The 17,547-nt window shown below is 39.8% G+C and overlaps 1 protein-coding gene and 1 long non-coding RNA gene across 2 annotated transcripts in view; one reads left to right on the top strand and one right to left on the bottom strand.

Annotated features, from left to right (window-relative positions):
• Positions 1–8,794, top strand: part of hsd17b12b (hydroxysteroid (17-beta) dehydrogenase 12b) — a 132,667-nt gene extending 123,873 nt beyond the window's left edge. The window contains exon 11 of the mRNA XM_034184696.1: positions 8,204–8,794. Coding sequence (XP_034040587.1) covers positions 8,204–8,311 — 108 coding nt within the window. The 3' untranslated portion in view covers positions 8,312–8,794. The remainder of the gene's footprint in view (positions 1–8,203) is intronic.
• Positions 775–16,724, bottom strand: LOC117523243. Its single transcript, XR_004564453.1, has 3 exons — positions 16,593–16,724; positions 9,612–9,615; positions 775–785 (listed from the first exon to the last, which is right to left on the bottom strand). It is a non-coding gene; the product is annotated as an uncharacterized LOC117523243 (long non-coding RNA).
• Between the last annotated feature and the right edge of the window lie 823 nt (positions 16,725–17,547).

Genomic DNA, 17,547 nt, shown 5'->3' with positions numbered 1-17,547 from the left:
ACAAGTAAGCCTGCAGTCTGAGAGCGAAGCGCTCTATTGGGGTGATATGGTACTACGAGGTCCCTAAGATAAGATGGGACCTGATTATTCAAAACCTTATAAGTAAGAAGAAGAATTTTAAATTCTATTCTAGAATTAACAGGAAGCCAATGAAGAGAGGCCAATATGGGTGAGATATGCTCTCTCCTTCTAGTCCCCGTCAGTACTCTAGCTGCAGCATTTTGAATTAACTGAAGGCTTTTTAGGGAACTTTTAGGACAACCTGATAATAATGAATTACAATAGTCCAGCCTAGAGGAAATAAATGCATGAATTAGTTTTTCAGCATCACTCTGAGACAAGACCTTTCTGATTTTAGAGATATTGCGTAAATGCAAAAAAGCAGTCCTACATATTTGTTTAATATGCGCTTTGAATGACATATCCTGATCAAAAATGACTCCAAGATTTCTCACAGTATTACTAGAGGTCAGGGTAATGCCATCCAGAGTAAGGATCTGGTTAGACACCATGTTTCTAAGATTTGTGGGGCCAAGTACAATAACTTCAGTTTTATCTGAGTTTAAAAGCAGGAAATTAGAGGTCATCCATGTCTTTATGTCTGTAAGACAATCCTGCAGTTTAGCTAATTGGTGTGTGTCCTCTGGCTTCATGGATAGATAAAGCTGGGTATCATCTGCGTAACAATGAAAATTTAAGCAATACCGTCTAATAATACTGCCTAAGGGAAGCATGTATAAAGTGAATAAAATTGGTCCTTGTGGAACTCCATAATTAACTTTAGTCTGTGAAGAAGATTCCCCATTTACATGAACAAATTGTAATCTATTAGACAAATATGATTCAAACCACCGCAGCGCAGTGCCTTTAATACCTATGGCATGCTCTAATCTCTGTAATAAAATTTTATGGTCAACAGTATCAAAAGCAGCACTGAGGTCTAACAGAACAAGCACAGAGATGAGTCCTCTGTCCGAGGCCATAAGATCATTTGTAACCTTCACTAATGCTGTTTCTGTACTATGATGAATTCTAAAACCTGACTGAAACTCTTCAAATAGACCATTCCTCTGCAGATGATCAGTTAGCTGTTTTACAACTACCCTTTCAAGAATTTTTGAGAGAAAAGGAAGGTTGGAGATTGGCCTATAATTAGCTAAGATAGCTGGGTCAAGTGATGGCTTTTAAGTAATGGTTAATTACTGCCACCTTAAAAGCCTGTGGTACATAGCCAACTAACAAAGATAGATTGATCATATTTAAGATCGAAGCATTAAATAATGGTAGGGCTTCCTTGAGCAGCCTGGTAGGAATGGGGTCTAATAAACATGTTGATGGTTTGGATGAAGTAACTAATGAAAATAACTCAGAACAATCGGAGAGAAAGAGTCTAACCAAATACCGGCATCAGTGAAAGCAGCCAAAGATAACGATACGTCTTTGGGATGGTTATGAGTAATTTTTTCTCTAATAGTTAAAATTTTGTTAGCAAAGAAAGTCATGAAGTCATTACTAGTTAAAGTTAATGGAATACTCAGCTCAATAGAGCTCTGACTCTGTCAGCCTGGCTACAGTGCTGAAAAGAAACCTGGGGTTGTTCTTATTTTCTTCAATTAGTGATGAGTAGAAAGATGTCCTTGCTTTACGGAGGGCTTTTTTATAGAGCAACAGACTCTTTTTCCAGGCTAAGTGAAGATCTTCTAAATTAGTGAGACGCCATTTCCTCTCCAACTTATGGGTTACCTGCTTTAAGCTGCGAGTTTGTGAGTTATACCACGGAGTCAGGCACTTCTGATTTAAAGCTCTCTTTTTCAGAGGAGCTACAGCATCCAAAGTTGTCTTCAATGAGAATGTAAAACTATTGACGAGATACTCTATCTCACTTACAGAGTTTAGGTAGCTACTCTGCACTGTGTTGGTATATGGCATTAGAGAACATAAAGAAGGAATCATATCCTTAAACCTAGTTACAGCGCTTTCTGAAAGACTTCTAGTGTAATGAAACTTATTCCCCACTGCTGGGTAGTCCATCAGAGTAAATGTAAATGTTATTAAGAAATGATCAGACAGAAGGGAGTTTTCAGGGAATACTGTTAAGTCTTCTATTTCCATACCATAAGTCAGAACAAGATCTAAGATATGATTAAAGTGGTGGGTGGACTTATTTACTTTTTGAGCAAAGCCAATAGAGTCTAATAATAGATTAAATGCAGTGTTGAGGCTGTCATTCTCAGCATCTGTGTGGATGTTAAAATCGCCCACTATAATTATCTTATCTGAGCTAAGCACTAAGTCAGACAAAAGGTCTGAAAATTCACAGAGAAACTCACAGTAACGACCAGGTGGACGATAGATAATAACAAATAAAACTGGTTTTTGGGACTTCCAATTTGGATGGACAAGACTAAGAGTCAAGCTTTCAAATGAATTAAAGCTCTGTCTGGGTTTTTGATTAATTAATAAGCTGGAATGGAAGATTGCTGCTAATCCTCCGCCCCGGCCCGTGCTACGAGCATTCTGACAGTTAGTGTGACTCGGGGGTGTTGACTCATTTAAACTAACATATTCATCCTGCTGTAACCAGGTTTCTGTAAGGCAGAATAAATCAATATGTTGATCAATTATTATATCATTTACCAACAGGGACTTAGAAGAGAGAGACCTAATGTTTAATAGACCACATTTAACTGTTTTAGTCTGTGGTGCAGTTGAAGGTGCTATATTATTTTTTCTTTTTTAATTTTTATGCTTAAATAGATTTTTGCTGGTTATTGGTAGTCTGGGAGCAGGCACCGTCTCTACGGGGATGGGGTAATGAGGGGATGACAGGGGGAGAGAAGCTGCAGAGAGGTGTGTAAGACTACAACTCTGCTTCCTGGTCCCAACCCTGGATAGTCACGGTTTGGAGGATTTAAGAAAATTGGCCAGATTTCTAGAAATGAGAGCTGCTCCATCCAAAGTGGGATGGATGCCGTCTCTCCTAACAAGACCAGGTTTTCCCCAGAAGCTTTGCCAATCAATGAAGCCCACCTCATTTTTTGGACACCACTCAGACAGCCAGCAATTCAAGGAGAACATGCGGCTAAACATGTCACTCCCGGTCTGATTGGGGAGGAGCCCAGAGAAAACTACAGAGTCCGACATTGTTTTTGCAAAGTTACACACCGATTTAATGTTAATTTTAGTGACCTCCGATTGGCGTAACCGGGTGTCATTACTGCCGACGTGAATTACAATCTTACCAAATTTACGCTTAGCCTTAGCCAGCAGTTTCAAATTTCCTTCAATGTCGCCTGCTCTGGCCCCCGGAAGACAATTGACTATGGTTGCTGGTGTCGCTAACTTCACATTTCTCAAAACAGAGTCGCCAATAACCAGTTTGATCCTCGGCGGGTGTGTCGTCGAGTGGGGAAAAACGGTTAGAGATGTGAACGGGTTGGTGGGGTACACGGGGCTTCTGTTTAGGGCTACGCTTCCTCCTCACAGTCACCCAGTCGGCCTGCTTTCCCGGCTGCTCGGGATCTGCCAGGGGGTAACTAACAGCGGCTAAGCTACCTTGGTCCACACCGACTACAGGGGCCTGGCTAGCTGTAGAATTTTCCACGGTGCGGAGCCGAGTCTCCAATTCGCCCAGCCTGGCCTCCAAAGCTACGAATAAGCTACACTTATTACAAGTACCGTTACTGCTAAAGGAGGCTGAGGAATAACTAAACATTTCACACCCAGAGCAGAAAAGTGCGGGAGAGACAGGAGAAGCCGCCATGCTAAATCGGCTAAGAGCTAGTAGCTATGCTAAGCTAGCGGATTCCTAAAAACACGCAAAGTGAATAATGTGTAAATAATTTAGAGGTGATTCAGCAGAAGGAGTGCTTTAGTTAAGGCACTTAAAGATTACACTGGGAAACAAATCGTAATCTAGATAACTAGATCAATCTAACTGCGCAGATTAAACAGCTAACAGATACAGCAAAACACCGCTGTGCTCCGGAACAGGAAGTGATACAATACCGCAGTGAGAGCCAACCACCAGTAGAGGCATACTACGATGAATACGTTTGTCCCTTTCGGTTTTCTTCCTTGTTTTAACAGTGCTGTTTTGTGTTTTCTGTTGATGAATCTCATGATGACGGTTCGTTTATCACCGTCATTTCTCCGGGGCAGAGGTTGGCACGCTTCAATGTTATTTAAATCCATTTCTATACCTTTAGATAGGAGGAAATCAACAACCTGTTTTTCCACAGAGCTGACCTCATGTTCACTGGGATCCCTTCCGCTCTCATCTGTTACCTCCCGTGCGTAGGACCGTGGTTTGATGTGAAGACCTGTGATGATGACGTCGTTGATTCTGGTGTACTGCTCCAATTCAGCCACTCTATTTTCCAGCTGCACCAGATGCCTGTCTTTCTCGGCGTTCTAGAGCCGTAATGCCTTCACCTCCTCCACCAGATACATGATTGATTTCTGTTGCTGCTTCACAACAGAAATCTCCTCTGATAGAAAGTCCAGAGATTTTTTAATATCGTCACCTTCCTCCGCTGTCAGAACCTTCTTAGGCCACATGGTCGGCTTATGGGCAGCTTGACGATTGCCGATGTTAACAGCCTGCGTTGTTTGTCACCGGAATGGATCTGCACTGCGCTGGTGCCGCGCGGCCTCGGTGTTTCCGCGCTGATGGATCCGCAGTGGCTGCACGAGGCCTCGGGGAAGCGGCACTCGTGACGCGCGGCTTTAATGACGCAGCGCGTGGCCTCAGTGAATTCACCACGTTGGGCGGGCCTCGGACGTTGTTGCTGTCCAGTCGCGGGGCTAAGTTGCCGGTTGAGGTGGTATTCCCACTGTCCGGGTTGGCAAACACCGGCGTGGCAGATGGCAACTACAAACACCACCTCTGAAAACTCAGGTACAAACTTTTTGCAGCTCGCTCTGACGACACGCAGCTCTCTAGTGACGACACGCAGCTCTCTGACGATGACGACTCAGTCAGCTATATCAAGTAGAATATAATGATCAACGGTGTCAAACGCAGCACTGAGATCCAGCAACACCATCCGAGTCCATTGCTCGCAGAAGATCATTAACTACTTTAATGAGTGCTGTTTCTGTGGAGTGATGTTTTCTAAAAGCAGACTGCAGTGGCTCAAAAAGATCATTCTCAGTAAGATTCCACAAGCTGCCGTGAAACCACCTTTTCCAGAATTTTCGAACAGAATGATAGACTTGATATCGGCCTATAATTTTTCAATACACCAGGATCAAGATTAGATTTCTTGAGTCGTGGTTTAACCACTGCAGATTTAAAACAATTTGGAACAGATCCAGAGTTTAGTGAAAGGTTAACAATTTCCAGCACAGTCGGCTCAAGAATGGGCCAAAGATCCTTAAACAGTTTTGTTGGTATAGGATCAAATAAACAAGTTGTGCTTTTAGTAGACATCACGAGTTTCGTCAGCACACCTAGTGAAATACTATTAAATTCCCTGAATCTAGATAACACCTCAGTGGTAACCTCCACCTCAATAGCTGGATACAATGACTGGACCAAAGTATGCTGAGATGTGCTCAACCTAATATCTTCTGTTTTCTTTTCGAAATAGTCCAGAAAGTCCTGTGCTGAAAAGGGAGAATGACCAACAGGTGGCTGTTGACAAATAAGAAATGCCACCGTATCAAACAAAAACTTTGAGTTATGCTTGTTTTTGTTGATCAGTTCAAAGTAATAGGCCTGCTTCGTAGCCAATAAAGCAGGGCTGGCCAAGTTCGGTCCTCGAGAGCCACATTCCTGACACTCGTAGTTGTCTCCCTGCTCCAACACACCTGAATCCAATGAAATGCTCATTAAAAGTCTGCTAATGAGTCTTTCATTGGATTCAGGTGTGTTGGAGCAGGGAGACAACTAAGAGTGTCAGGAATGTGGCTCTCGAGGACCGAACTTGGCCACCCCTGCAATAAAGCATGCTTATAATCTAAAATAGCTTCACGCCACGCAAGGTGGAACACCTCTAGTTTGGAACTACGCCATTTCCGTTCCAACCCTTTAGCCTTCTGCCTAAGGTCACACAAATAACTGTTAAGCCAAGGCATCTGTGCCTTGGGAAGGCATGACCTTAATAGAGGAGGTGCAGTCTTATCAAGTGTGGTTTTTAGCACTAAATTCAGGCTATCCACAAGACTGTCTACTGACTGAAAATTCATCAAGCTTGAAGTTAAGATTTCTGGTAGTCTCGCTTCGAGTTCAGTCCAAGTTGAAGGTTTAATATGTCACCGCAATGATAGGCAAGGTTGTTGCTCCACTAAAGGCATCAACGTAATTGTAAACCTAATAAGCGAGTGGTCAGTGACCGCTGATGCAAGAGGCAGGATGTCGATATTTGTGACAGCAAGGCCACGTGCAAGAACCAAATCCATGCTGAAATCCTAATGCATCCATGATTTCCATAAATGATTTACTAAGGGGATCAGAGGTCTTATTGATATGAATGTTAAAATCACCAATAATCAAAATGTTGTCTGCACTAGTTGAAAGACTAGAGATGAATGCACCAAATTCATCTAAAAAATCAGAATATGGGCCAGGAGGCCTATAGACAGTGACAATATAACATAGCTGATTTCCAGTTTTATGACCCTGACGGTACTTAGCATCACTGGCATAACAGAGAATCAGATGCTCAAATGAATTATATTCATGACCCCCCACAGTTAATAAAGTAAACCTGGATTTATAAATAAAAGCAACACCCCCGCCTTTCCTCACGTCACGTGAAACGTGACTAAAAGTGTACGCCGGTGGGCAGGCCTCATTCAGAGGAAGGACAGCTGTGGATTTAAACCAGGTTTCACATAACCCAAGCATATCCAGGTGATAATCCACAATTAAGTCATTCGCCAGCAGTGACTTCAGAGACAATGAACTGATGTTAATGAGACCCAAACTAAGTCATGCGGAAATTCAGCTCCTCAGCAGCCAGTGATGCAGCGTGTCTCAGTGGCCAAAGGAGCTCAGGTGAAACACCGCGTCTGTGAGCCCACAGACGACAGCACCAGCGTAAAAACTCCGCAGCCCATTGAGAGGCAGCAACAGGAAGCTGCGGCAAAAATGGGCACAGCTTTAGCGGAGCCGGTCCAGTCATCGGAGAGGACAGTCCAGGAACAACAGGACGAATCCACCAGCCTCTTGTACGCAGCGCGCACTCCCACGCCCAAAAATATTGTCCATCCCAGAGGAGGCGAGGATCAGACCCTCTAGTGAAGGCTGCCAGGTAGAACTTTCACCAACGCACCGCTCCGCTTTCCGCACCTTCTAAAGCGCCTCCTCCAGAGAGGAGCGCAAGGAAAACGGAGCAGGTGCAGCGGGACCTCCGCGAGCACAGGTGGCAGAGCAGGGCGGGGCCCCTGACCCAGACAACAGCAGCGGCTCATAAAGAGCATTAATTTCCAAGAGAGACTGACGATTATACACAACCAAGGCAGAGATGTCTCGGCAAAACACACAGAGCCAGAGAAATGGCTACAAATAACAAAAAACGCGACGAGTGGTATAGACAGGGCTGACGGCATGCCAAACACACAGGCGCCATCTTGCCACTCCCTCCCAAAAACATACCAAATGTACATGTATGTATGTTCTCTGCTCTGTACAGTGACCATAAGCATCCATGTTCATGTAAAGGAAGAACCCTTAAGCAGGTAAACAGGCCCTTTCAAGTACTCCCTTAACAATGAGCTCTAAAATATTACAAAATATTCTCTTAATGTACCTTGGCAATCAAATTTTGTTTACACGCTGCTATGATGTGAAAGCTGAGCAGTGATTGGTCGAGACGGCTCACGTGGTGTTTCGCTTCTCAGTGAAAATATATTTTTTCTTGCATTTATGTCTCGCTGTTGTGCAGACGTTTTGAGTTGAACTCTGTGAAATGGTGCTTTTGTGTGTTTTTAACAAATTATTGCTTAAAGCTCATTTAGACCAATTTTACCGGAACGGAATGGAAAGAAGTATTTTTCATCCGATAACCTACCTATAGCTCGTGTGTAACATGTTCCCAGCATGCACCCTGTTTGAATGCTGTTTGGATATTTTGATTTCCCAGATGCGGTTCTCGTGGTTTGAGTATTAATAATGTTTATTTTATATGTTTTAATATGTTTATTTTTTCTTCCTTTAAATGCAGCTGGCTGATGGTGTTGTTTCCCTTTCCTTCAGGGTTGGGTGACCACGGCTCTGCTTCCTGCTTGGCTCCTCAGCAGCCACTTGATGGGGATGGGTTTGTCCCAGCGCGCTCGTTATCTCAAGAAGCAGAAGCAGGGATAGACCATCAGCCAGAGAGTTTAGAACCTGTCCAACCACCATCAAGGACTCACAGAAGATGCCATGACTTCTGTCCAACATCTCAGCTTTGCCTCCTTCAAGATGCTTCCATGGATGAGGCGAAGCACAATCTGGTCAAAGTTGCTCAAACACCGAACAAGTGGTGCACTTTTCGTTATGAGTTCAGCTTCACTTAACAGAACATTAACCTGCAAATTAAAGCATAACCAACTACAAAAAGCAAAACGAAACAAGACATACACCAGAGTTGAGGTTTAAAAAAAAATAAAAAATCTGGATTTCCATCCTTTAATGTGGGATCAATTTGAATCATTCCAGGATGGATCGGTTTGTTTGCTAAAGCTAAACATTAAATAAATATATTGTGAGTGGTGATTCTTTATCTTCTTAACATAGTAAATGTGTTTCACACACACACTGGTTCCCAGGAGATGCCCTGAAAAAAAAAAAACAGACTGAACTTCTTAAATGTTAATGATGGATGGGGACACTCACCTCTGTCAAAACCTGGACATGAATCATTTCACTTATTTTATTTCATTATTTATTTGTACTAATTTGGGAGGCCCTTGTCCTGTGCAACTTCAATACCAAAAAATCCTGCATTTAATTATTTATATTGAATTTTCCCAGGAATCAAAGCACAAAAGAAAATAAACTCCAGCAATAAAAGTACACCACAACAATGCAAAAAAAAAATAAAAAATCTTAAAGCTATATGGCCTTTAAAATTTTACAAAACTAACAAAATTTAGGTTCTACTGAAATTCAAGCATTCAAGGTTGTGAAATCCGTGGATTTCGTCAGGGGGGTGGGGTCATGTTATACACTGCCAATGATCTGTAATTGTGATCATCACGGAATTTGGAAAATGCCTATCGAAAAGTGTTCTGTGTTTTACACCATCTTACAAGTTTTATTTACAATACTGAAGACCGTTTTACGGCACAGTGTAAAGATTTTTCCCTTTCCATTTTATCAGTACGCTCTGTCCACATGGTTCATTTCATCATTTGCTATGAAGTTTTTAAAAGAAGGAATGTAACGAAGTACAAATATACAAATACTTTGTTACAATACTTAAGTCCATTTTTTTATGTATCTGTACTTAAGTAAAATCAGTAGTGCGTACTTTAGACTTTTACTGTTACATTTTACTACATTTCTACAGTACGTTCCGTTACACTTTATGATCAGGTTTTTTTCCCCCTCACCAAAATGCTGTCTGACCGGCGCACATTTGTTTCATCAGCAAGTTAGTGGATCTAGCATGAAGTGGGACCATCCTGCTCTGAACCAATCGCGTATGATCCCTCCTTCCTTCACTGCTTCTGATTCAGAATCAGAGTCCACAATTTATTCATCAACCTCCATCTGAGCCATTTATAGATGTCTATCGTGACTCGTCTTTCTGCTGATTAAAGTCGCTAAACAAGACTCTTTTCTATTGTTGCGACAAGAAGCAAGAAAAGACCACCATTTCACACCAGAGTTTTTATTCGTTCATCATTAGAAGCAGCCCAAGAAGCCGATCTCTGGCGTGGACCCTTAATATCTCCCGTAAACTGAAGTTACTGTCCCTCATGTAAAGGAAGAAAAAAATAAATAAATAAATAAATATATATATATATATATATATATACAACCCCTGGCAAAAATTATGGAATCACTGGCCTCGGAGAATGTTCATTCAGTTGTTTAATTTTGTGGAAAAAAAGTAGATCACAGACATGACACAAAACTAAAGTCATTTCAAATGGCAACTTTCTGGCTTTAAGAAACACTATAAGAAATCAAGAAAAAAAGATTGTGACAGTCGGTAACGGTTACTTTTTTAGACCAAGCAGAGGAAAAAAATATGGAATCACTCAATTCTGAGGAATAAATTATGGAATCACCCTGTAAATTTCCATCCCCCAAACTAAAACCTGCATCAAATCAGATCTGCTCGTTGACATTGACCCTATGCCATGACATTGATCCTATGTGTCTTTTTGCAAGGAACGTTTTCACAGTTTTTGCTCTATGGCAAGATGCATTATCATCTTGAAAAATGATTTCATCATCCCCAAACATCCTTTCAATTGTCCAAAATATCAACGTAAACTTGTGCATTTATTGATGATGTAATGACAGCCATCTCCCCAGTGCCTTTACCTTACATGCAGCCCCATATCATCAATGACTGTGGAAATTTAGATGTTCTCTTCAGGCAATCATCTTTATAAATCTCATTGGAACGGCACCAAACAAAAGTTCCAGCATCATCACCTTGCCCAATGCAGATTTGAGATTCATCACTGAATATCACTTTCATCCAGTCATCCACAGTCCACGATTGCTTTTCCTTAGCCCATTGTAACCTTGTTTATTTTGTTTAGGTGTTAATGATGGCTTTCGTTTAGCTTTTCTGTATGTAAATCCCATTTCCTTTAGGCGGTTTCTTACAGTTCAGTCATAGACGTTGACTCCAATTTCCTCCCATTCGTTCCTCATTTGTTTTGTTGTGCATTTTTGGATTTTTGAGACATATTGCTTTAAGTTTTCTGTCTTGACGCTTTGATGTCTTCCTTGGTCTACCAGTATGTTTGCCTTTAACAACCTTCCCATGTTTTTTGTATTTGGTCCTGAGTTTAGACACAGCTGACTGTGAACAACCAACATCTTTTGCAACATTGCATGATGATTTACTCTCTTTTAAGAGTTTGATAATCCTCTCCTTTGTTTCAACTGACATCTCTCGTGTTGGAGTCATGATTCATGTCAGTCCACTTGGTGCAACAGCTCTCCAAGGTGTGATCACTCCTTTTTAGATGCAGACTAATGAGCAGATCTGATACGATGCAGGTGTTAGTTTTGGGAATGAAAATTTACAGGGTGATTCCATAATTCTTTCCTCAGAATTGAGTGATTCCATATTTTTTTCCTCTGCTTGGTCTAAAAAAGTAACTGTTTTCTTGATTTCTTATAGTGTTTCTTAAAGCCAGAAAGTTGCCATTTGAAATGACTTTAGTTTTGTGTCATGTGTGTGATCTGCTTTTTTTTCTACAAAATTAAACAACTGAATGAACATCCTCCGAGGCCGGTGATTCCATAATTTTTGCCAGGGGTTGTGTGTATGTATATATATATATATATATATATATATATATATATATATATATATATATATACGAGGGCTGTCAATAAAGTTACGGTCCTTTTTATTTTTTTCAAAAACTATATGGATTTCATTCATATGTTTTTACGTCAGACATGCTTGAACCCTCGTGCGCATGCGTGAGTTTTTCCACGCCTGTCGGTGACGTCATTCGCCTGTGAGCACTCCTTGTGGGAGGAGTCGTCCAGCCCCTCGTCGGAATTCCTTTGTCTGAGAAGTTGCTGAGAGACTGGTGCTTTGTTTGATCAAAATTTTTTCTAAACCTGTGAGACACATCGAAGTGGACATGGTTCGAAAAATTAAGCTGGTTTTCAGTGAAAATTGTAACGGCTGATGAGAGATTTCGAGGTGATTCTGTCGCTTTAAGGACTTCCCACGGTGCGAGACGCGCGGACCCGTCCGCACGTCTTTCATTAAAAAAAATCTCCTTTAACAGTGGAATATCCGGATAAAATGCTGAAACCGACTTCTTCTGAAACTTCTCTGTTCTCTCACGACGTCCTGGATCAATAGAGCCTGAAATGTGGAGGTTTTCAGCTTGAACAGGCTGACGACGGCGGCTGAGAGCGCTGAGCGACGTCTCGCACCGTGGGAAGTCCTTAAAGCGACAGAATCACCTCAAAATCTCTCATCAGCCGTTAAAAGTTTCACTGAAAACCAGCTTAATTTTTCGAACCGTGTCCACTTCGATGTGTCTCACAGGTTTAGAAAAAATTTTGATCAAACAACGCGCCAGTCTCTCAGCAACTTCTCAGACAAAGGAATTCCGACGAAGGGCTGGACGACTCCTCCCACAAGGAGTGCTCACAGGCGAATGACGTCACCGACAGGCGTGGAAAAACTCACGCATGCGCACGAGGGTTCAAGCATGTCTGACGTAAAAACATGAATGAAATCCATATAGTTTTTGAAAAAAATAAAAAGGATTGCTACTTTATTGACAGCCCTCGTATATATATATATGTGTATATATATATATGTATGTGTATATATATATATGTATGTGTATATATATATATATGTATATATATGTACATATATGTATGTATATATATGTATATATATATATATATATGTATATATATGTATGTATATATATGTATGTATATATATGTATGTATATATATGTATGTATATATATGTATGTATATATATGTATATATATATGTATGTATATATATGTATGTATATATATATATATATGTATATATATATATATGTATGTATATATATATATATATGTATATATGTGTATATATATGTATATATATGTATGTATATATATGTATGTATATATATGTATGTATGTATATATATGTATATATATTATATATATATATGTATGTATATATATGTATGTATATATATGTATGTATATATATGTATGTATATGTATGTATATATATATGTATATGTATGTATATATATGTATAGCAACATTGGAAAGATGGGTCATTCCAGAATCACTAACTTCAAAGTGAATTACTGTTTTAAATCAAATGACACCTCTTTACAAACGTAATACAGACAAAGTACATTTCACCAAAACCATTTTTCCCCCAAATAAGACGTCCTCCATTCTTTGTAGATTACATTGATCTTGATGTGCAGTCAGCTGCGAAACCGGAGCTCAGGGACCATCAACAAATTAACATGTAGAAAGTGTGATATGATTAATGTGTATGAGCTCCTTCTGGTTGTACTACAGCACTTTTTTCATGTAATTGTAGAGCACACAATGGATAGGCAGATTTGCGAGAGAGGGAGGAAGCTAGAGGGGCACAGATTGCTGTTGTCTGAGCAGACAGGATTTCAATTCTGTTCTTTTATATACAATAGTGTTCAGAATAATAGTAGTGCTATGTGACTAAAAAGATTAATCCAGGTTTTGAGTATATTTCTTATTGTTACATGGGAAACAAGGTACCAGTAGATTCAGTAGATTCTCACAAATCCAACAAGACCAAGCATTCATGATATGCACACTCTTAAGGCTATGAAATTGGGATATTAGTTTTAAAAAAAAGTAGAAAAGGGGGTGTTCACAATAATAGTAGTGTGGCATTCAGTCAGTGAGTTTGTCAGTTTTGTGGAACAAACAGGTGTGAATCAGGTGTCCCCTATTTAAGGATGAAGCCAGCACCTGTTGAACATGCTTTTCTCTTTGAAAGTCTGAGGAAAATGGGACGTTCACGACATTGTTCAGAAGAACAGCGTAGTTTGATTAAAAAGTTGATTGGAGAGGAGAAAACTTATACGCTGGTACAAAAAATTATAGGCTGTTCATCTACAATGATCTCCAATGCTTTAAAATGGACAAAAAAAAAAAAAAAAAGACACGTGGAAGAAAATGGAAAACAACCATCAAAATGGATAGTAGAATAACCATAATGGCAAAGGCTCACCCACTGATCAGCTCCAGGTTGATCAAAGACAGTCTGGAGTTACCTGTAAGTGCTGTGACAGTTAGAAGACGCCTGTGTGAAGCTAATTTATTTGCAAGAATCTCCCGCAAGAAGTCCCTCTGTTAAATAAAAGATGTGCAGAAGAGGTTGCAATTTGCTAAAGAACACATCAACTGGCCTAAAGAGAAATGGAGGAATATGTGGTGGACTGATGAGAGTAGAATTGTTCTTTTCGGGTCAAAGGGCCGCAAACAGTTTGTGAGACGACCCCCAAACTCTGAATTCAAGCCACAGTTCACAGTGAAGACAGTGAAGCATGGTGGTGCAAGCATCATGATATGGGCATGTTCTCCTACTATGGTGTTGGGCCTATATATCGCATACCAGGTATCATGGATCAGTTTGGATATGTCAAAATACTTGAAGGGGTCATGTTGCCTTATGCTGAAGAGGACATGCCCTTGGAATGGGTGTTTCAACAAGACAATGACCCCAAGCACACTAGTAAATGAGCAAAATCATGGTTCCATACCAATAAAATTAATGCCTCGCAGATGTGAAGAAATCATGAAAAACTGTGGTTATACAACTAAATACTATTTTAGTGATTCACAGGATTGCTAAAAAACAGTTTGAACATAATAGTCTTGAGTTTGTAACGTCAACAGCAGATGCTGCTATTATTGTGAACACCCCCTTTTCTACTTTTTTTTTTTACTAATAGCCCAATTTCATAGCCTTAAGAGTGTGCATATCATGAATGCTTGGTCTTGTTGGATTTGTGAGAATCTTCTGAATCTACTGGTATCTTGTTTCCAATGTAACAATAAGAAATATACTCAAAACCTGGATTAATCTTTTTAGTCACATAGCACTACTATTATTCTGAACACTACTCTATATGAAGAGTTCAGATGCAAAACCAGTATCTCCAAAACCGTAAATTTTTAGTTGAGGCCAACATGTACTTGGCTGTCAAGGGGACCATTAGTGTGCAAAATATGTAACAATTTGAACAAACTTTTCATTTAATTGATGAAAGTCTGCATTTCCAAACTGCATTTTCTCCATTTAAAAAAGTACTTACTGGGTTTTGCATCTGAACTCTTTATATATATATATATATATATATATATATATATATATATATATATATTTCTCTCACTGGAAAATAGACATTGTGCTGTTCAAGGAAAATTTCACAGAAGAGTGTGACTTTTTTGCTATACGGTATGTGCCTGACTTCGTGGTATAACTCACAAACTCGTAGCTTAAAGCAGATAACCCGTAAGTTGGAGAGGAAATGGCGTCTCACTAATTTAAAAGATTTCACTTAGCCTGGAACCAGCTCCCAATTCGGATCAGGGAGACAGACACCCTCTCTACTTTTAAGATTAGGCTTAAAACTTTCCTTTTTGCTAAAGCTTATAGTTAGGGCTGGTTCAGGTGACCCTGAACCATCCCTTAGTTATGCTGCTATAGACTTAGACTGCTGGGGGGTTCCCATGATGCACTGAGTGTTTCTTTCTCTTTTTGCTCTGTATGCACCACTCTGCATTTAATCATTAGTGATTGATCTCTGCTCCCCTCCACAGCATGTCTTTTTCCTGGTTCTCTCCCTCAGCCCCAACCAGTCCCAGCAGAAGACTGCCCCTCCCTGAGCCTGGTTCTGCTGGAGGTTTCTTCCTGTTAAAAGGGAGTTTTCCTTCCCACTGTCGCCAAGTGCTTGCTCATAGGGGGTCGTTTTGACCATTGGGGTTTTTCTGTGATTATTGTATGGCTTTTGCCTTGCAATATAAAGTGCCTTGGGGCAACTGTTGTTGTGATTTGGCGCTATATAAATAAAATTGATTTGATTTCGATTTTATTTTATTGATATTTTACCATGATTTTGAAAATATTCTTCAAGCTTTAACTGTGTTTTTTGAAATGCTTCAACAGTCTTGTTAGTCTTCATGAATTTCATGTCGTATAAATGTTCTGAGTTAATGCATAATTTGGCTTAAAAAAAAAAATCATTCGGTCAAATGAAAGGTTGAATCGAGGATCATTTAAATATGCATGTATTTTGAGATTTTTTCTTCTAGGAGACACCGAAAATGTGTCATTAGATACAAAATTATTTGCCTGCACCCCTCAGACCCCCTGCAAATTTTCCTTCGATTTTAACATTTTCATTTCACAGTCGTGAAGCATTATAATGTTGATTTATTTTTGAAACATGTTACAAAATTACAGCTCATTTTAATGAAAACTTTTATCTGGGGGGATATTTTAATTAAATCTTTAACCAGGTTAGTCCCATTGAGATCAAGATCTCTTTTGCAAGAGAGACCTGGACAAATCTAAAGTTTCCAATTCATCTAACCTGCATGTCTAAATGTGGGAGGAAACCAGAGCACTGGAGTCCCAAATGATGCATGCGCAGTGAAGGCAGGGCGGACCGATTCTTAGAGGGGACCATTCGGTCAGTGACACCGGCTCTTCGCTTCTTGTGCTGGTTCCCTTGTAGTGCAGCAGCAGAAAGGCAAAATGATTGTGCATTTTGTGACTAAAACATGAAATCTGGCACACATATTCTAAATTAAGTCATGTTCATTTTCAGATGTGGCGGTATCCTGGAGTTGATCTCTAATAACCTACAGGGGTCACAATTTTAAATGTTCCAATTATTAAAAGTATACCACACTATTTGTACTTCAAGTTTCTTCAGCAAAGTCACTTGTCTTTCTGCTTGGTGTCCAATCCTAGTGTTTGGATTGTGCTGTATTCCAGGTCAGAAAGAGTGTCTGAAATATCCATCTGACCCAGTGTGTGAGCAAGGATATCCTGCCGTACCAAAACGACCTACCAAAAATTATATTTTGCATCAAGATGCTGCTATCACAATGGATCTGTTTTACAGCTTCTGTGAAATCCAAGACTGTCAAATTTCAAGATGGCCACCAAACTGACGGCAAAATATTTTTTTTTCTCACAAAAATGTTGTTACTTATTTGATTTGTGTGATCTTGGTGTCAGATTGTAGGTTAAGGCATGCCCCATTTAATTTTTTATGTTCCAACAACAATATGGCACTCTGTGGCATGAATTGGCACTTGACAATGTTGACTGCAGATATTAAAAATGAAAACAATATATTCAACACTAAACACCTTTTAATAGGCGTACATAGTTTCCAGAGATGAACATTTTCTAAATGTGCTGGGTGGAAAACGAATACTAAATGTAATAATAATTTGGCACATAAGCAAAATGAAACAGAAATACCATAAATGATAAAATATAATAAAACAAAGTGTAATTTGGCATAAATAGTTTAATTGATGAAACAGAGCATTTTGGCGGCGATCTTGGAAAATGGCTGCCATCTAGAATTTTCAAGTTGCCAGTTGACCAGATATGCTAAGTAATATGAAAATGACTGCCGAATTCGGTGCTTTTTCCATTATCTCCTCTGCGATCTCATTATCTGTTCTCCAGTGGCTACAACCGCACAGAAACAGACAGCACACTGCTCATCTACATCTTCTACATCTACACCTTCTATTGATGAACTACAATTTAAATTTATTTAATTTTATATAACGCCAACTCACAACTAAGCTGCCTCAAGGCACTCCACACAAATAAGGTCTAACTTTACCAACCCC

The sequence above is a fragment of the Thalassophryne amazonica genome, chromosome 2 (genome assembly GCF_902500255.1).
Source record: "Thalassophryne amazonica chromosome 2, fThaAma1.1, whole genome shotgun sequence".
Lineage (NCBI taxonomy): Eukaryota > Metazoa > Chordata > Actinopteri > Batrachoidiformes > Batrachoididae > Thalassophryne > Thalassophryne amazonica.
Note: the sequence above shows the minus strand (reverse complement) of the source record. Positions and strands in the feature narration are given on the sequence as shown.